At 38.4% G+C, this 21458-nt stretch overlaps 1 protein-coding gene across 5 annotated transcripts; it reads left to right on the forward strand.

Annotated features, from left to right (window-relative positions):
* Nucleotides 1-437: 437 nt before the first annotated feature.
* LOC134215495 (nicotinamide riboside kinase 1) lies at nt 438-20979 on the forward strand. Of its 5 annotated transcripts, none has more exons than XM_062694675.1 (4): nt 438-590; nt 685-825; nt 1050-1206; nt 19948-20979. In XM_062694675.1, exon 4 carries the CDS (start codon nt 19975-19977, stop codon nt 20773-20775), a length of 801 nt encoding a protein of 266 aa, XP_062550659.1. In that variant the 5' UTR covers nt 438-590; nt 685-825; nt 1050-1206; nt 19948-19974; the 3' UTR covers nt 20776-20979. The 5 variants fall into 5 exon arrangements, with proteins under 5 accessions (XP_062550659.1, XP_062550663.1, XP_062550660.1 ...); XM_062694679.1 differs by having other exon boundaries at nt 454-624; XM_062694676.1 differs by having other exon boundaries at nt 454-621.
* The last annotated feature ends 479 nt before the right edge of the window (nt 20980-21458 follow it).

The following is a 21458-nucleotide window of genomic DNA, read 5'->3' on the forward strand; positions in this document are numbered from 1 at the left end:
TGATCTCACTCCTGTGTCATAAAATGCGTCCTTTACGAGCTTTTTGAAATTATGCCACTGGTGGGGGGGATTTAGCGCAAATTCAGGACGTTTTGAATCGCTTTATTTTATTACTTAAACAATATGTACGAATGTTTAAATAAACTCTATCACTTCCAGTATACCTAAATATGCCATTCATACTGTTTTAGGTTCATTTCCTGCCAATGAGATGGTAATTTCTACTGATTTCAAAATGGTTCAAACCATGATACGCTTTTCACTAGTTCAAACCATGATTGGATACCCTATTACAGTAACAAATATTATTCTCAAACTTCAAACCACGTGCTCAACGCTCAATTCGAGTAGCTACTCGAAACCTAAAGCATGGCACGCTCCTGCTGAATCACCCTGTGCTGTTTTGACATTCGTTGCTCTTCCCCATCTGCCGTTGGTTTGTTTGGTTCAGCATTTTGTTTACCTACCGCTCTCTCGCGAAGCCCGGCTATAGTGTTCAAAAGCAAGGACAGATTGTGCTTAATGAAGTGTGTGCGAATCTTTTTTTTGCAAAGCCGTGGTTCTGCTCTTCAATTGACTGATCATTTCGAGTAAACACATCGTCTTCTTCGTATCAAGCTTGTTGTGCGAATTATCTTTTCCTATGTTTATTGACGGTGATACATTCTTCGCTTAAATTGGCAGATCCTCTTGGAACAGATTGCTCGTGAATGGCATCAAATGCGCTGCTGGGGAAGCTGATTTTGGCGCTAACACTGTCGGTGTTTTTGTATTATTTCTTCTGGGTCGGTATTTTGCCGTTCATAGTGATTGACTCAAGTGAAGGTAGGTAATCTCGGGTAAAATGTATTGAGTAGCTCGAGGAGCTAGAACGGAATTGAATGATTTTATTCGACCAGTATCATCTTAATCGTAATCGTTTCAACACATAAAAATGGCGTGCTGAGCTTAATTCAACAGTAATGTCATAACAGTGCATTTATCAACCAAATGTGTCCCGGATGTTCTGAGCGAATGATGTAATTTTAAAAAGTGATTTACTTTTGTAGATAACTGGATATATTCGTTGTTTCCGGAGAAGAAGTTCGCTTTCATGATACCAGCTGTTTTTGGAGTGCTGCTCGTCGGAGGCTTGTCTGTCTTCACGCTCTATCAATTGAAAGGTCATCTGAGGGCCAGTAGTAGTGACTGAGCAGTATAAACGCAGTAAGTGCTTATAATAGATAAGAGGTTTTTTTTTCAATGATAAGGTACACGTTGCTACAGGAGTTAGTTTTCTGCTTTTCAAGGTCACAATTCAATTGATTGAATATTTTTCTTTTATTACCAGTAAATGATACAATCAAGACATTGCAGAGTTTTCCAGTTTTGGCGATATGTATGTATTGGATGATTTTTATATCAAAACATTTCTCAAAATAGAATTAATATGCTTCCATCGACATATGCATTGAACAGTGTGCTATATTTACCACACTCAAAGCAACATATGACTGTGGTACAAGATATTGTAGTTTTTATATCTAATATCTGTATATTAGATATAAAAAACTACAATATTGAAAGCAACTAATAAAAAAGACCTTTTTATTCATTGTTGATTAAACCTGTGTAACTTAACAATTGTACTTGGTTTCAAGTTCGAATGTGGTGTCTAGTTAATTTTAACAATTAACAACTTAAAATGCATAATCTGTTGTTATTATTTTGTTAGAAATATATACAGGCAAATTTTTCTTCTTCTTCTTCATTGGCATTACATTCCCTACTGGGACATTGCCGCCTCGCAGCTATGTGCATTAAGCACTTCCACAGTTATTAACTGTGAGGTTTCTAAGCCACGTTATCATTTCTGCATTCGTATATCATGAGGCTAACACGATGATACTTTTATGCCCAGGAAGTTGAGACAATTTCCAATCCGAAAATTGTCTAGACCGGCACCGGGAATCGAACTCAGCCACCCTCATCATGGTCTTGCTTTATAGCCGCGCAGCCGCTAGGCTAAGGAGGGACCAAATCTTTTCAATACTCAGTGAAGATATTACAATTCCACTAAGAGCATCCTGAAATTGTGAAACATTCGCTTTAGAGTAAATTAGATCAGGAATGATGAAGCTTGGTACATATTTCGGATATAATCCTGGTAATAAATACAGGGTGCGGCAGAAAAGAATGCGAAAATGTTTAAACTTGAATATTGGGTTAATTTGAGTAGCTAGTGACTAATTTCTGTTAAAAGCATATTTGTTCATGTTTACTTTCAAATACCGCACCGAGAGATTGTAATTGTTGTACAGTAGCCGTTCGATAACTGCAAAATGTTTACTTTTCAATTAACGAATGCCGTTCGATAACTGCAACGCATTTTAGACGTCAAACGGTTGTCATTCGAAGTCAGATGCAATAAAAGTGCATCTAAATGTGCAGCGTAATGCAGCTGTCATTGAGTTTGACACCAGTTTGAAGTTTAGCGGTCCGATAACTGCAAAACTGTTGCAACTATCGAATTGCAGTTAAAAAGCATTGCAGTTAAATGACTTGCATTTATCGAACGTCTACTGTATTGCAAATTTGTAAAAAAAAATAAACCCAAAAGAAGTGATTACCAGTTGGTTTCTCGCCCAGAAGACGTGGAATAAGATTACTATGGTGGCACCTATGCCAAACGTGATCAAATCGGCTCGTGGAAAGATAGCTCGCAACCTGGTGCGTTCCATCAGAAAACTTGCCCAGGAAGTCAAAATTTCTGAGAAATCTATGCGAAAACCATCAAAGAAGACTTGCATGTGCTTTCCAAAGCTTGAACTCACTGTTGGTTAGTGAAACGCCACGGACCGAATTTAGGAACTACGAGTGACTCGTTCAAAAAGATTGCTTTCTTCGTTGAAGAAGGAAAAAGATGATAATCCTATTTTTCGACGCGAAAGCTTTTCAACCGATGCTGACTCCAACGGCCGCACAGACCGGTTCATTTTACCGATGCAAATTCTGGATGTTCTGGAGCAAGTGAAGCTTAAATTCCAAACCAATCCAGCTGGTGTCACGATGTTTGGCTTGGGGGCGTCCAACGGTTTGAAACTGCCGCCTGTTTTCGTTGATGTTGGTGTTAGAATCAATACCGAATTGTTTATCTGTATTTTTAAGAGCCAAATGCTTCCCTGGAGGAAGGCCAACTTTTCCGAGGATCAAAACGTTGTCCTATAGCATGATGGAGCGGCATGTCACACGTCCAATCGACCCAACAATGGCTGAAGAACAACATGATATTTTGGTCGAAAGATTTGTGCCCCCCTAGCAGTCCGGATCTTGATCCGTTGGGTTATACGATTGGGGCGTATGTTGAAGCACGAGTCTGCAAACCATCGCACCCTTGTGTGAAGACCCTAACGTCAGCCATAACATGCACATGGCAGTCGATGTCGGAGGACTAGGTTCGAAAGGCGTGTTCTAGCTCCGGCTTCATCTTGAGGATATTATTAATAAAAATAAAGCACACATTCAGTAAATTTGTTTGAAAGGACCTTATAATGATAACTGAACTCGAAAATGTTGAGATTATTGCTTGGAGCAGTTCAAATAGGTTTCAAAATAAATAGAACCAATTTTCGCATTATTTTCAGCCGCACCCTGTACGAGTTTCGAGAAAAATCCGAGAAACAATGTCAATTTTAGAAGAAGTTACTATTTGAACATTCTAGTCTAGGAAAGCCTCCCGACTTTCTTGGAAGTTTCGATGCATCGTATAGATAATATCCGTTTAATAAACGTGATGTTCTTTTTCTTCTTCTTCTTATTGTCATTACATCCCCACATTGGGACATAGCCGCCTCGCAGCTTAGTGTTCACTAGTTTATTTGTGGACGCAGTAGCGCCCGTGGCAAGTGTTTTTTTTTTTCAATATAAAAAACGGTCCATAAATTCATGCATTAAAAAAATCAAAATTTTCCACTTCTGTTGTCTGTGATTTTTTTCATCAAATGCTGTGTATGGATGTCTACGGTTGTCACTGGTTTTGGTTCCTGCATCTGATAGTGAAAAAGAAAAGAAGTGTCAAATATTTTATTTTTTGTGAGAATTTCCTCGCGTGCTGCGTCTGGTTGGCTAGTCACCGGACAGACAAACAGGGCTATTTTATACAGTAATTGAGCACTTCCGCAGTTATTAACTGCGAGGTTTCTGAGCCAGGTGACAATTTTTTCATTCGTATTATCATGAGGCTAGCACGATGATGCTTTTATGTCCAAGGAAGTCGAGACAATTTCCAATCCGAAAATTGCCTAGACCGGCACCGGGAATCGAACCCAGCCACCCTCAGCATGGTCTTGCTTTATAGCCGCGCGTCTTATCGCACGGCTAAGGAGGGCCCCACAAATAACGAATATGTTGCATACAATTCAGATAATATTCAGCTTCTGTCTTGGGTCAGAATTTTAAGGACGCTGTTTCTCGAAGAATCAGCTAAGTGAAAAAGTATAGCTATTAGATCTGTTGATTTTTCATTGGAGGTATATGAATGCTAGTCTTGTCATCGAGAAAAAGTCGCAAATATATACCATACCATTATGAAGGAGACAATTTCAGTTTGAATTCCACCGCTTGGTGGCGCTAGTGTATAAGGAATTACTTGCAAGTTTGTCTGTCTCGAAATCTGTAAGGTTTAGAAAGTTGACGCCTTCTACAAAGTTGTTTGGATGGTCCATACCATTATAATGGGAACAACTTTAGTTTAAATTCCACCGTTTGGTGGCGCTAGTGTATGAGTAATTACTTGTAAGTTTGTGTATTTCGAAATCTGTAAGGTTGAGAAAGTTTCAGCCTTAACAAAGTTGTTCGGATGGCTCACACCATTGTGACGACAATAAATTTTAGTTTGAAATTCATCTGCTTGGTGTTGCTAGTGAATACGAATTTCCTTGAAAGGTTGTTTATTCCGCAATCTTTAAGCACTAGAAAGTTGCCAGGTCCACACCATCGTGACGAAAGCAAGTTTAGTTTGAAATTTATGCATTTGGTGGCGCTAGTGTATGTACATGTACAAGAAAATTTCTGTAAGGTCGTATTTCTCAAAATCTTCAAGTCCTAGAAAGTTTCCGCCTTCTAATTTTTTTTAATGGTCCACACTAGACCTGTGCGCCGCCGCCGACACTTATTGACGTACATAATGACATAATGTACAAAAATTACATTATGCAGTGCGTTTGCATTTGCCGAACCAAGGCAACCTATCAAGCATTAATTAAATAGCTATTATACCTTTAGCAGATTTGTTCAATTTTATCCCTGTCACTTTAACACGCTTTGGCGTGTTAAATGTTAGGTCATCCAAAAACTTCTTGGCTACAAATCCACAAATCAATGAGCGTGGCGATTAACTTCTAATCTCATATGGAATAACCTCATTCTGGTCGCATTGGGTGGTTCATCATCTTTTTAATGGTTGGAATGTTACATATCTTAATTGGTCCAGTGCTTACACACTCAGTTTTTATTTATACAGCTCGGCAAATTCCACACCTAACGGCTGTCCCAGCCCAATAAAAACTGATAACCCGGCAAAAATAACGTTTGTTAGCTGATTTTCGGCAAATAATTTGCTGATTTTCAGAAATTTTGACAGAAATCTTGGCAAAAAACACGTTTGTTGGGGATTGGCTGTGCGAATCTCGGTAAAAGTTTAGCAAATTGCTGAGATCCCGGAAAAAAAGTACATCTACAAATCAACACCATAATGAATGTTGGATTTGGATTCCCAGTCTGGTGTGATTTTTTTAGCTTCCCTGGGCATGGAGTATCATTGTGTTAGCCTCATGATATGCAAAAGCAAAACTGATCTTTTGGCTTCTGGAGCTGGAGCACGATTGGGCACGTGACCCAACAAATTGAACATTTCATTCATTTTCCTTGTAATTGCTAGAATTGTTTTAAAAAAATTGGTTTCGATAAACAATTTCTTGATTTTCTTGAAATAATTTCCATGAAGTCCTGGAGGAAGTTCTGAAGGAATATCTGGAGAAAATTCTTAGAGCCTTGAAGAATTTCTGAATTTATCGCCGTTGTAATTTCTGGAGGATTTTCTGAAGGAATCTCTGGAGAAAATCATGAAGGAATTCTACGATGAATGTCCAAAGAAATTGTTTAAGAGATTTAAGTATGTCAGTAATTCCTTTAGGAGGTCCTTTGGAAATTGCTCTAGGAATTCGGAGATAGGTATCTTAAAATTCGTCCTACAGTTTTGGAAGGAAATGGTGTTGGAAATTCCGAAGAAATTACTAGATTAATTTCCGAGGGAATGGAATGTCTTATGAAATACATGGAAAAATTCCAGTGGAATTGTCAAAATAATTTCCGAAGGAATTTTGTAGAAATTTTTAAAAGTATGTTTGTATGTATGTGGTTATCCATCACCCTGGCTTGAGTCTTGCTCTGATGCGGCTCCACCCAATAGTACAATCGAATTTAATTACCATTCTGCTTTCAATGCACATCTGTGTGAAGGGCAAGCAACGGAGGTAGCGGACCCGTAACCAGAGACACTTACGTGAAGCCCGCGGGATAGAGAGAATCTCCTTTCGGCAATGTAATCCAACAGACTAATGAATAGATTCGCAATCCTTTTTGAGTTTTCCGAGGGATGGCTTCTTTGAAGAAGGGCACGTCGAGTCCATTACAACTGTGGGGAAGTGTACCCATCTACATGAGTAGAAATTATTAAAAGTATTACTAAAAAGAAATTCTGAAGGAATTCTTTATGGAATGGTCAGTGTGAATCTTAAGAATTCCTTAAGAAATTTCTTAAGGTCGTAAGAAGTTCCGAAGCAATTCCTAGGGGGCATTTAAAAGAAAAGCCTGGTTTCATTTGTGGAGAGTTTTTGAAAAAAATCTTGATCGGATTGCTGACGGAGTTTTAGAAGGTATTTTAGGATGAGTTTCTTGATGACTTACCGAATTAATTCCTGAATATTTTTCCTAGAGAATTACTTAAGGTATTTATGAAAATAAATCTGTAGAAATTTTCGAAGGAACTCGTGCAAGAAATTCCCAAAGAATTCTTGAGAATATCCGAATATCTGCAATCTCGATATTTTGGGAGTTCTTCTTGGCATGCAGTCTTGATTCTAAAGCCAAAACTGAGTTTGTTCTACTACTGTCCGGACTTTCGAAGAAATTCCTGGGGAACTATAGGAATTTCTGTGTACATACCAATAGCAATTTGTTCGGTAAATCCATTAAACATTTCTTCGTAAATTACTTTCAGAATTCTTTCGGATATTCCTTCAGAAATTCATTTTTTTTTATTCTTTATTATAGAGTTGATGTGATTTGGGGGGTCCCGTAGCGTAGTTGGCTACACGTTCGCCTCATAAGCAAATGGTCATGGGTTCGATTCCCAGCCCCTCCACCAAACCCTTGTCAGTCGCCAGAAGCGCAGTCCCTACGGTGGCGTTTTGGGGAACGCGCCTCACCGGACACGGCTGCCTGATGACGACTGACAAAACTGTTCTTCTCGGAGGCTTTCCTCCAACGTTCTTCGATTAATGGCAACCGAACAAAGCAACGATCACTGGATTCACCACATGGACAAATGAACACAATGGACTCACGATGATATGGACTGGCAACGACAACAATAACGAATTATGGACATCTAAAAATAGATTCTGTGTGGGCTCTGTACAGCAGAGTACCACAGTAGATCACGGCACAGTAGCGGTTAAGAACACAGAGTGCCTGCCAAATAAATATACGAATAAAAAAAAAGAGTTGATGTGATACTTTCGTGATACTTATATGACTGAAAGATCCGATAATAGTCAAACAAAATTTATTATAGAGGTTTTCAGCCCTGGTTCACCTCTTTGAAATGCATTTAAAAATACTGTTAGAAAATCTTTTCAGGTTAATTCCGGAAAGAATTCTTATTTGGAAGAATTTATAAAGGAATTTTCGAAGAAATTTCCAAAGGTATTTGAGCGTTAAACTTATTTTCAATTAAAAAAAACACCTAAACAAAGGTTCAAAAAAATTAAAGGAATTTACAAACGAAATTTTAGAAGATTTTCCAAAAGAATATCTGAAGGTATTCTCGAAAGCATTCTTAAAGGAATTTTAAAAGAAATTTTCGAAGTGCTACAGGAATTTCTGGATTTTCTACTAAAGGAATTTCCGGAGGAATGTTCGAAGGAATTCCTGTAGGAAATTCAGAAAGAATTCATGGAAAAAGTTCTAAATAAATTCCAGAGGAAAATTTCGAAAGAATACCAAAAATATCTTCTTTGAGTTTCCGAAGAAATTTTTAAGGAATTACTGGAAGAATTTCTATTAGAAATCCCTAAAAGAAATTCTTGAAGGAATTAAAAAAAACTAAATCAAATTCCGAAGGCTTTCTCCTAAAGGGATTTCCGGATGTGTCTGTAGGTATTCCGATGGAAATTCATAAAGGAGTTTCCATGGGTATTTTCTGAAGAATTTTTAAAGGAATTTCCGAAGGAAAAAAGTTTTCAAATTAATTTCCGAAAAAAAATCCCAAAAGATTCCGTAAAGGAATTTCCGAAGCAATCCCTAAAGTAATTTCCAAGGAATTTCTTAAAGGAACTTTTGAAGAAATTTTGGAAAGAATTTCCGAAGCAATAGACAAATAAATTTTCAAGGGAATTCTTGGAGTAAGTTCTGAAGGAATTCATAGGGAAATTCTAAATTAGTTCACCGAATTCTTTTTCGAATTTTCTGAGGAATATCTTGAGGAATTTCCAAACGAATTTCTGGATTTATATCTGAAGTAATTTCCACTGAATTTATGTGCTGTGATGCGGCAATATCCTAATGGAAGATGTTATGTAAACTTTTGCTGTGGAGACACAAGCTATAGCTATTAGCATGTTCACCCTATCAGTCTATCTGTAGCTAGCAATTGTACAAAAACCTAAAATACAATAAAAGCATGATAGGCCTTACTGCGTGATTTTTTTTCTCAGCTTAAAATCATTCACGCCGATTCACGCCGCCGCCGCCGCCGCCGGTGTAAAAATGGCCTTACGCCGCCGCCGTTCACAAATACTTCGGCGCACAGGTCTAGTCCACACCATTATGATGGAAACAACTTTTGTTTGAATTTCAACGCTTGGTGCCGCTAGTGGATAAGGAATTAGTTGTAAGTTTGTGTATCTCAAAATCTGTGACATGTAGAAAGTTACTGCCTTCTACAAAAAGTTACTGCGGTTGGTCCATAGGGTAACGGTACCAATAGTGGAGGTATTAGTAGATCTACAAAAGAAAATATTTTTTAAAATTCACAGTTATCTTGGCCAATAGATAAACTCATAAATTTGCTAATACAAATGAGATTGGTGTCATTTAACATCAACAACTTCAAAATATGGCTTGCACCACTAATGGTCACACTGTTCCTGTAGTGGCGGTAAAAATTAATTTTGGTTCCCATAGTGGTGCTATCCATTGATTTCTTATGGAACTTGCCACTATTGGTACAGTTGCACCACTATAGGTGCAAGGGAGTCAATTTTATTAAGGAAAATCATTGTTTTCAATAGTTTTTCAAGTGAAATCTTAGGATAAGTTGCATTTAATATGATATTTAAAGCACGTACCCGTTATTTATAGTTGAAAATGCTTACAAAAACTTTGAAAAATACTCAGGAACGATTCATAATGAATCACACACGGTGCAATTTATTCCATTAAAATCATTGTTGTTTAAGGTATTATTTACGAAAATACAAAGAAAACGACTGAAATTTTCAAAGTTTAACCGATTCAGTACGGATGGGTCATATATGACCCAAGACGAAAATCAGCTGTCAAAAATCAGGTTTAAGAGATAGAGCCTCGCTTTCTTCAGCAAAAATGTTCAAAATTGACTGTTCCACCCAGGAAAAATATTGAACATGTCAGGATATGGGCACTAGGATGACCTAGAGCATCCAAAATATCCTTGAGTTTTGATTTCGATGTTCTAGGTAATAAAAAACATGCTTCACCATATTCTGGTTGAATGTTCGAATCTATAATGCGTTATGATAAAATTCTTCGCCTTTTCAGCGACTTCCCAATCTATTTCAGTATCTTCGATACTCCAAACAGTTCTTGAATTCAGATCTTAATATTCAAATGAATCAGCAAGAAGATCTACGATGTCCGCACTATTTTTATGAGTTGGAATAGCTCCACGGGACTTCATTCTACGATTATAGACACATTACAGAATTCGTTGAACATCTATGTCACTCCAAACTGTCTTTGAGTTCAGTTCTTAATGTTCAAATCGATCAACAGGAAGATCTACGATGTCCTCACAATGTTTACGAGTTGGAATAGCTCCGCGAATCTTCGTTACACCATTATAGACACACTACACAATTCGTTCAACATCTACGACACTCCAAACTGTCTTTGAATTCAGATACTAGTATTCAAATAAATCAATAGGAAGATCTACGATGTCCCCACTATTTTTATGAGTTGGAATAGCTCCACGGGACTTCATTCTACGATTATAGACACATTACAGAATTCGTTGAACATCTATGTCACTCCAAACTGTCTTTGAGTTCAGTTCTTAATGTTGAAATTGATCAACAGGAAGATCTACGATGTCCTCACAATGTTTACGAGTTGGATAGCTCCGCGAATCTTCGTTACACCATTATAGACACACTACACAATTTTTTCAACATCTACGACACTCCAAACTGTCTTTGAATTCAGATACTAGTATTCAAATAAATCAATAGGAAGATCTACGATGTCCCCACTATTTTTATGAGTTGGAATAGCTCCACGGGACTTCATTCTACGATTATAGACACATTACAGAATTCATTGAACATCTATGTCACTCCAAACTGTCTTTGAGTTCAGTTCTTAATGTTCAAATCGATCAACAGGAAGATCTACGATGTCCTCACAATGTTAATGAGTTGGGATAGCTCCATGAGACTTCGTTACATCATTATAGACATACTACAGAATTCGTTCAACATCTACGACACTCCAAACTGTCTTTGAATTCAGATACTAGTATTCAAATAAATCAATAGGAAGATCTACGATGTCCCCACTATTTTTATGAGTTGGAATAGCTCCACGGGACTTCATTCTACAATTATAGACACATTACAGAATTCGTTGAACATCTATGTCACTCCAAACTGTCTTTGAGTTCAGTTCTTAATGTTCAAATCGATCAACAGGAAGATCTACGATGTCCTCACAATGTTAATGAGTTGGGATAGCTCCATGAGACTTCGTTACATCATTATAGACATACTACAGAATTCGTTCAACATCTACGACACTCCAAACTGTCTTTGAATTCATATACTAGTATTCAAATAGATCAACAGGAAGATCTGCGAAGTCCTCGCTATTTTTATGAGTTGTAATAGCTCCACGGGACTTCGTTACACCATTATAGCCACACTACAGAATTCGTTCAACATCTATGACACTCCAAACTGTCTTTGAGTTCAGATCTCAATATTCAAACCGATCAACAAGAATATCTATGATGTCCTTATTACTTTTATTAGTTGTAATAGCTGCACGGGACCTCATTACACCATTATAGACACATTACATAATTCGTTGAGCATCTACGACACTTCGAATTGTCTTTGAGTTCAGTTCTTAATGTTCAAATCGATCAACAGGAAGATCTACGATGTCCTCACAATGTTAATGAGTTGGGATAGCTCCATGAGACTTCGTTACATCATTATAGACATACTACAGGATTCGTTCAACATCTACGACACTCCAAACTGTCTTTGAGTTTAGATCTTAATATTAAAATAGATCAACAGGAAGATTTACGAAGTCCTCATTATTTTAAAAGACAGGAGCACCGTCTTCGACCAGAGGTCGTACAGACTGAACACTTAACACCTAGCATGAGACAACGGACAGGACACATAACACCCAGTGGACCAGTGGAGAATTTTTCGATCACGAAAAGTTTTATCCTTACCAGGGCGGGAATCGAACCCACACTCCACAGCACATGCGCTTATGCGATTGACGTCGATAACCGCACGGCCACGAAGCCCACTATACGTTGTAATTTTTATGAGTTGGAATAGCTCCGCGGGACTTCTTTACACCATTATAGACACACTGCAAAAATCATCGAGCATCTATGACACTCCAAACTGTCTTTGAGTTCAGATTTTAATGTTAACATCGATCAACAGGAAGATCAACAATCTCCTCACAATGTTAATTAGTTGGGATAGCTCCATGGGACTTCGTTCCACCATTATAGACATACTACAGAATTCGTTAAACATCTATGACATTCCAAACTGTCTTTGAATTCAGATCCTAGTATTCAAATAGATCAACAGGAAGATCGGCGAAGTCCTCGCTATTTTTATGAGTTGCAATAGCTCCACGGGACTTCGTTACACTATTATAGACACACTACATAAATCATTGAACATCTTTGACACTCCAAACTGTCTTTGAGCTCAGAACCCAATATTCAAACCGACCAACAAGAATATCTATGATGTCCTCACCACTTTTATTAGTTGTAATAGCTGCGCGGGATCTCATTACACCATTATAGACACATTACATAATTCGTTGAGCATCTACGACACTTCAAACTGTCTTTGAGTTCAGTACTTAATGTTCAAATCGATCAACAGGAAGATCTACGATGTACTCACTATTTTTATGAGTTGGAATAGGTCCACCGGACTTCATTACAAGATTATAGACACATTACAGAATTCGTGGAACATCCACGATACTCCAAATTGCCATCGAGTTCAGAAATATCTACGATGTCTCCTACGATCACATTACTGGGGGTATAATAAAATCATAGCCAGAATGTCGGACAGTAACCCGGTGAAAATGGTTCTCGACAACGATCCGACGGGCACAAGAAGGCGAGGTGCGCAGCGAGCAAGGTGGATCGATCAGGTGGAAGATGACTTGCGGACCCTTCGTAGACTGCGTGGTTGGCGACGTGTAGCCATGGACCGAGCCAAATGGAGAAGACTCTTATATACCGCACAGGCCACTTCGGCCTTAGTCTGAATAAATAAATAATAATAATAAAATCATATTCACATCATTACTCAAAAATAAGCATAACAAATAACTAGGATGAGTGTTGAAAACTTAAACTTTTCAATGTTATATTTTATTGCATTACATGTTCACGTGGTAAGAATAGAAGCAATTCTTGCATAAGTGCTGATCGCAAGCTATACAGCGTGTATCAGTCTTGAGGTCGAAACCTTTTGCTGTACAACTGACGCAACGTCTTCTTATATCCCCGACGATAATAAGATGATCTTTACCCAGTGACTTCCTCTTCGATGGTCTTCCTCGTTGCCTTTCGATTCCTTCGGTTCCTTTCGCAATTAGTTGTTCTGCTAATGGAACAAGAAAATCGATAAAGGAGAGCTTATCGTTTCCTTTCAACTCTTTGAAAACAACAAAAGAGTTGAAAACTGCAATCAAGAAAAGCTTGATGAAACACACGACGCCACCACTTATTTGTTTTTCGATCAAAATCGTATAGTGTAACCATTTGACCGGCATGATCGACTCCTCCCATGTACTTAGTATAGAATGATATCGCTTCAGGACAACTGACATCATTTTTGTACCGGTTTTAGAAGTACGCTTCACGGTTGTAATGTTGCTTGAGTGGCAATTGCTGACTACGAGCACATCTTTCGTGTCCTGCCAACGACAAAGCGTAATCCCATCCGCTGTGTGCTGGAATTCGGAACTATATTTATCCAGCTTAGTGTTAAGTTTTGGCAAATTCTTACGGTCTTCTTGGATAGTTCCCACGCCGCAACATGGCATGTCGTAGCAGTTCGAGTGATGTAAAGAATCTATCGAAGCACAAACAAATGGAGTCGACTTCATCCCTCGGAATGGACTTCAGCAGTCCTTGCACAATCCTCTCCCCCAGTGTACCCTCTGATTTCGTTGTTGTATCTTTTCCACAATAAACCTGGACCTCGTACACATAGCCAGTTAACGCATCGCAACGGTCCCAAAGCTTTACTCAACGCTTAATGGGCTTCAGAGGATAAACGACCAAGGAATTTCACCATCATTTCATCGATGGACTGGTGAACACTGTTAGATCGCATTCTTTGAAATGATGAATTGAACATTGGCAACACTTTTCAAGATAAAACAGCTTACTGACGCCTTCCGGTTTCTCCGGTGAATTGAAGTAAAGATTCGAAAAATGCATAGAAACCGATCTCGAGCCATTGCGCTTTTGATTAGGTCATTACCAAGAGAAGGTTTCTTGGACCAATACATTTTAATGTGCGGAAGTTTGTTGTAACAGGTTACAAGGCATATACCGAATACTGTTTGTAGTTCTTGCGGCGTAGCCGATGATTTTTTCTTACCCTTATTCTTCGAGAAAATATCAAGTCTCTCGTTTGTATGTGCGGTTATAACATCCCAAAACTTTTGTGGAAGAAATGCCATCAGAACATCGAGCTCAGAGGAGTTCTTATCAACTTCATTCGAAATCATAATTTCTCTATCCACCGGAAGTTTTCTTAGGGACTGAAGTTTTGAAGGATGAACTCCACGAGGACGTGTCAAATTTCTCAATGTCTTCGTCCACCTCTTCGGCTGCACTGTAAGTAAAATAAAAAGTCATGCCAAGTCCCACCATAAAGGCTTTATGCATATCTTACGAAGCATGATCTGCATCACATATGTCTATTTCCTCTGCCTCGGAGCTAGTATCATCTGATTCAGAAAACTATCATTCAGATCTTCTTCGTCCGTATCTTCCTCCGTCGAATCCACTATTGATTCTTCCAACGGTAATGTTTTGCGTCTCCGGTCACTAGTTTCCATTTTGACTGCACAGCTGTTTATCCGCAATACGACTGACTGTCGTTTAGAACACTAATGAATCACCAGCAGTGGTTGGTTTACTACCCGCCGCTGCCAACATCCATGCGCTAACGTATATGCGTGGAGAGCAGCATGATGTTACCGCCACAAAATTGTATGAGGAGAGACATCTAGGAAAGTTCCAAAAAGTACGTCGCACAAAAAAAAACACTTTCAACCCCCTCTCCCTTCTACAAATACAAACTTTTTGTATTGAACCTCTTGTTTTTTTTTTTTGTATTTATCGTTACGCTGCTCAGACCCCCCTCATCCCGTAAGTATGTGACGCACTTTGTGAATGACCCCCTAACATAAAAAATAGGAACATCTCACGAAAAAATATTTGATAACACTTACTAGTTACCAGTACGCCTATCAAATATGTTTTCAATGAAAGAGTTTATCGAGCATGAGCTTGGGATGAGCAGAAATTAATTATGCAATCACTCAATCAATCACACCTTTGCATTCTCCATGAGTTCATGCGGAATTTTATTGGAATCTGGGGTTAGGTTTTACGGCAGAGGTTCGTCTTGTTCAACGAGTTGCCAATGTGATAGTAATGAAAGGGTGGGGTATATACAGAAACGAACTTTTTCGCTTATTTCGAATTCTAACAGTTACCCGCTACAACTAGTATAGGATAAAAGATGGTAACGGTATGAATGTCCATTTCCAGCGATTGACCTCCAATATCTGAACTCAAGAATGGTTTGGAGTACCGTAGATATTCTGGGAATGTTGTGAATTGTATGTACTAGTGTAATGATGTCTCATGGAGCTTCTCCAACTAACACAAAAGCTCGGGAACCTAAGAATCTTTCTGTTGATCTTGTAGACCTTCAAGATATAAACTCAAGAATAGTTTGGAGTACCGTAGATGTTCTGATATCACTGCGATTTCATAAAAAATAGTGTAATAATGTCTCAAGTAGCTTTGGCAACTTCAAATGAGGAATTAAATCCTGTGAAACGCTTGGTTGTTTACATAGATACATCAAGATATGAACTCAAGAAAGGTTTGGAAGCCCTAGAATATCTCAAAAAAAATATTTTCTCCCATATTTCTACTTTTATATGGTTTGCATCCGTTTTTGAAGCGGAACGTCCAAAATTTATGTAGAAATAAGGTGAAAAAAAAATCCGTACCGAATCGGTTAGGGATGACAATATCGGATCGAAAACGTGATCAAATCGGGATAAATAATTTGAGTTCAGGCAGCACAAATTAAAGTTCAAGCAGACAAGCATTACGCGGAAGGGTTGAAGGGTGTAAATTAGAGAAACGAATATTTTGAAATAATGTGATAGAACTTAAAAATGATGCATTATGGCAGCTCAAATGTAATAATAATATCGCAAGACAATTTTGAAATGAAATACTAGTTTACCGTGGAATCACACGCAATTCCGGACACGGTTGGGTTGTTAAAACACAAACACAAATAAGGCAACGTTTACAAATTCCATCGAACTTTATACACGGTTAGAAAAAGTACCTAATATTACGAAAGTATTTTTTTTTCTTGAAATTAGGTAAAATTCACTTAATGTAAAATTTACTTAATTTTAAATAGAAACAAACCAAAAGTTATGTAAATTTTACTCAACTTTCGTAAACATGAGATTACTCAAAGGTGGGTTCTCACACTTTAATGCCCTTGTTGAGTGGTTTTGCTTTTCATTTTATGATAACAAAGGAAAAAGGAAGGGAGATGCAAGAGAAAAGAAGTACCTAAAATTAGCTACTTTTTTGTGTGGCGTTTCATAAACAATTTTATAATGCTTGAAATTAGTTTAATAAAAACGTAGATTTTCCGTCACACATATTCATGAACAATAAAAACAGTTCTTCATGTGATATTGCTTTACGAACTTTGAAATTAGCATAACATCCGAAAAACATGTTTTGTTATGATAACATATTTCAGCCTTCATATGTTCTTGATACTTTCTTACTCAATAACTGAACAATAACTTATAACGTTATTAGAATAGAATTTGTAATTGGTATGTTATTTTTTTGTTCTTCGCCCCTGCTCGGGAATGACTCGACTTGTTGTTAAGAACGAGACACCTATTACTTAAAAAAATGTTATTGGACTTTGTTTTAATGGATCCAAATAGTTCTTTGAAAATTTTAAATTGGAATGCCCGCTCTTTTAACGGCAAGGAAGATGAATTATTCAACTTCCTATCAGTTCATAATGTGCACATTGCTTTTTTAACTGAAACATATTTAAAACCTGGTCTTTTCATCAAAAGGCATCCAAATTATTTTATTTACCGAAATGATCGTCTTAACAGCGCCTGTGGTGGGGTCGCCATTGTTATTAATAGACGTATCAAAAATAAATTATATTCTTCATTTGAAACCAAAGTTTTCGAAACCTTGGGAGTTTCTGTTGAAACAAATTTTGGACAATTCTCTTTTATTGCTGCCTACTTGCCGTTCCAGTGCAATGGGCAGCGAAGGAATTTGTTGAAAGCTTTCATCAGATCTTCAAATTCTAACTCGCAACAAATCCAAATTTTTCATAATTGGTGACTTCAATGCCAAACACCATTCATGGAATAATGCACAAAGCAATTCCAATGGAACATAGTGTTCCATTGTAATAGTATCAATGCCACCCAATTCATCCGAAGTAATCTACATTTTCAACACATATATATGGCTCGGGCCATTCATCTAGCTCTATTGATCGGTGCATGCCGTTAGGTGGGATCGCTCCGAGAAATGTTATCACCAACTCCAGAAGTTCTCGATAATCATCTCGCGAGTGATTATTCAGTAATTGCATTCGACAAAGTGTTGGAGTGTTTGAGCGTAAGGTGCTGCGGACAATACTCGGCGGTAAACAGGAGAACGGTATCTGGCGGCGTCGCATGAATCACGAATTGTACCAGGTGTATAAAGGGCTGGATATTATTAAGCTTATACAACACGGCAGACTACGGTGGGCTGGTTCGTATGCCGGAAGAACGACAAGCGAAGATAATATTTAGTAGAGAACCCGGAAGAGGCCGCAGGCTTCGTGGAAGGCCGCGTACACGATGGCTTTTTGCAGTTGAAGAGGACCTGAGGGCGCTCAATGTTCAGGGCGACTGGAAGCGATTGGCCCAGGATCGAGTCCAGTGGAGAAGGATACTCCATTCGGCGTAGGTTCATCGAAGAGCTGTTGCCCATCAAGTATCAAGTAAGCATTCGACAAAATTCAATGGTTGAATTTCTTCATGGGGCTGAAACTCGTTCCAGCTTTGGGCTCTGAAGGATTGTTTTGATGATTGATATTTCCAATTGCATGCTATTGAAACGGGTTTGGAAATCTTTGAAGCAGTCCAATTTGTTGGACCTTGAAATGTCGCCATCGACTTCAAAAACGTGCTTCAATACAATTTCTGCCACATGATGACGACATGCTAAAGCTAACATCTTATTAAGCAGCATTGGTATTTGGTTAATAACTCTCATATATTCCCCTGATCAGAATTCAATAAATATTTATAAGGAAAGTTATTTTAAAACAATGAAAACGAATTACCTGAACACAGCTTGGTCAATTACCCACTCTCTGATAGCTGATACTATAGATTTTGCTTCAATCGTGGCAGTACCATTTGGAAGTGATGGAAACAAACTCAAAACGGCTTGTGCTAAGCATGAGCATTTTATGAGCATTATGATCGCACAATTCGTAGTTGCTACTCCGTGATTGACTAGAACTTGCGAAATTGTACAGAGAACACAATAAATGAGGCTTGGGACTAGCTACCCATTCTCAATGTACACGTTTCGGGAGCTCAAATATCTAAAGTCAATAACGGCGCCGGCCACATCCTTACGGTCATATAGGAAGGGGAGGATTGTTAGTCCGACTCTCGTTGCTACTAGAGACCGAGAACACCTCTGCATCTCCACGATTGTCTTGGGATAGGATATCGTTTTAGTTACAAAGGATAATTTATCTGGATTCACTTCGGTAAGTGATGCGATCTATGGGATGGGAAATAACACTCTCGCTGTCTGAAACTTTCACTTTCTGATTTATTCACTCACCCGCGCAAACCAGAACAAAATTACGACGACCGGCCGATCGTTTTGCCTTCCGCACAAAGCAAAACTAAACTTCGACGACCGGCCGATCCGCTTACTGAAGAAACACGACCGGACAAGAAACAAACTTTCACTTTCTGATTTATCTACTCACCCACACAAAGCAAAACTAAACTTTGACGACCGGTCGATCCGCTGACTCGAAACAAGAGCCAACACGCACTGAACTAATTAACTTTACTACCGGCCGCGCAATGCAAAACACAAAATTTCGGCAAATCGCGCGATCGTACGGCCGTCCGAAACAAGAGCCAACACGCACTGATCTAATTAACTTTACTACCGGCCGCGCAATGCAAATCTCAAAATTTCGGCAAATCGCGCGATCGTACGGCCGTCCGAAACAAGAGCCAACACGCACTGATCTCCAAACTCAAAACGGCTTGTGCTAAGTCATTTTAAATCCAAAAGAGCTCAAATCTTGGGAGGACACTCTAAAAACAAGTCAGGGGCGGGGTGGAGCAAATTTGATTTTTTCAACCCCACTAATATTCATCTTATAAAAAAACAATGCAATTTGATGTGCGCACGCTTGTTTACATAAATATTCGTATATTGGTGACCCATTTTTTATTAAATTTGTTTTGGTACATGTAAAAGCGAACAGTTCCCTTGTGTCCCTTCTTTTTAATCCATGCAAATCTGAACCAGTAAAAATCGAATAGACAAGAGCTAGAAGAGCACTTATTCTTGAGGAATTTATCACAACTTATGAAATAATGAAACTTTAGAAAGGTTATGAAATCATTTCTGTTGCCATGCCATGACTAACTACAGCAATAATTCAAACACTCATATAAGTACTGTATTGTTTTTGTTTTGATTGATTGTAACGATAATAAAATTACCACTGCTGATCTTTTCTCTCGTAAATACCCGCTAAACAAACTAATCAGTATCGTTGAACTCTCTTACAGGCACACATCGCCGAAACTCGATGCACGATGGAAACGTGGCTAGTGATCGGAATATCAGGCGTCACGAACGGTGGCAAAACGACGCTCGCCAAATCCTTACATCAATACTTCACCGGTCATCAAAATAAAATCATCTTCAAGGAAAACATCACGATGAACAAAGTTACGCTGCTGAGTCAAGATGATTACTTTCTTCCGGTGGACAGCCCCAAACACAAGATGATCGAAAAACTAGGTCACATCAACTGGGAGATCCTCTCGTCGATCGATATGGATAAAATGTGCCACGACATCATGACAACCCTCGGTCATAAGTTCATTCTGTACAACTGCCACCAGCTGAGCAAATCCGAAGGAGACAACAACATTGCCGAGCAGGTCGATCCGCTACTGGACGAGGACAATATTTTCGCCGATCACTTCCTCAGCAACTACTTGAACAAATACGACGACGGATCGGTCGGAGTCAACCAAAGAACGTCAAATCTCATCAAAAAGTCCAAAAACGAATCATTCCTAAATATGAACATAAAGCTAAACGTGCTGCTCATTGAAGGTTTTCTGATTTTCAACCATCCATTCACGCTGGATTTGTGCAACGTCAAATTCCATATGCACTTGCCGTACGAAAAGTGCTACGACAGGCGAATCAAGCGGGTGTACGATCCGCCGGACGTCGTCGGGTATTTCGAAATGTGCGTCTGGCCAATGTATGAGAAGCATTTCAAAGAGTTCAGGGATCGCACGGATGTCTACATGCTGAACGGGGAGGTGCCTAAGGAAAACATAATGAACTATGTGCTGAATTGTATCAAAGATCTAGTGTAAATGCAACCGAAGAGCGAATGAACAAAGGGTAGCGTCCGAACGCAGCGATGGTTCCTTCTAAGTATAGTCTACTATTTGTCTTTTGAATTTCACTTTAAAATATGCTAAATATGAGATATTCTTCATATAATTAGTATTTTGATGCGGCTACTTTTATACACGTTTTAAAAATATAGACATTTCAATAAGCTAATTCATAGCTCAGATTTGCGTTTCATTTATATATACATTTCCTATACTTATCGTTACTAGTCAGATAGTCTCCTAGTGTCAACACAAAGCCATCAAAAACTAGTGACCTAAAAACAACCTAAAGTGTCCGTTTTTTCGATAAATCTGGACATTTTATGTATTATAGGGGGAGTTCCCCTAGCGTTGTGACACTTGCAGATTTCCCTGCACCATCGTAAATAATACAAAAGATATCTTCAGAAAAATCCTTACCTGCATGGAATATCAGAACCTCATGTTGTAAGCTTTGTTAAAAAAGCTAAAAATTAGAAAGTTTGAATCAACATTATTAAAATCAATCGAATGTATTCTGATTATGTGGAGTTGGTCAAAATTAGCCATATTTTAAACAACGATCATGATTTGTTAAGGCAAAATCCATTTCTCGATTCTGGTAGCTGCCCCCAGGTCTGGACAGTTAGATTTTTCATTTGATCAAATCTATATAATAA

This window comes from Armigeres subalbatus, chromosome 2 (assembly GCF_024139115.2).
Source record: "Armigeres subalbatus isolate Guangzhou_Male chromosome 2, GZ_Asu_2, whole genome shotgun sequence".
In the NCBI taxonomy this organism is placed as follows: Eukaryota; Metazoa; Arthropoda; class Insecta; order Diptera; family Culicidae; genus Armigeres; species Armigeres subalbatus.

What these genes read in the sequence shown, in the direction of transcription:
- LOC134215495 (XM_062694675.1), top strand. Translation starts at nt 19,975, where the DNA reads ATGGAAACGTGGCTAGTGATCGGAATATCAGGCGTCACGAACGGTGGC.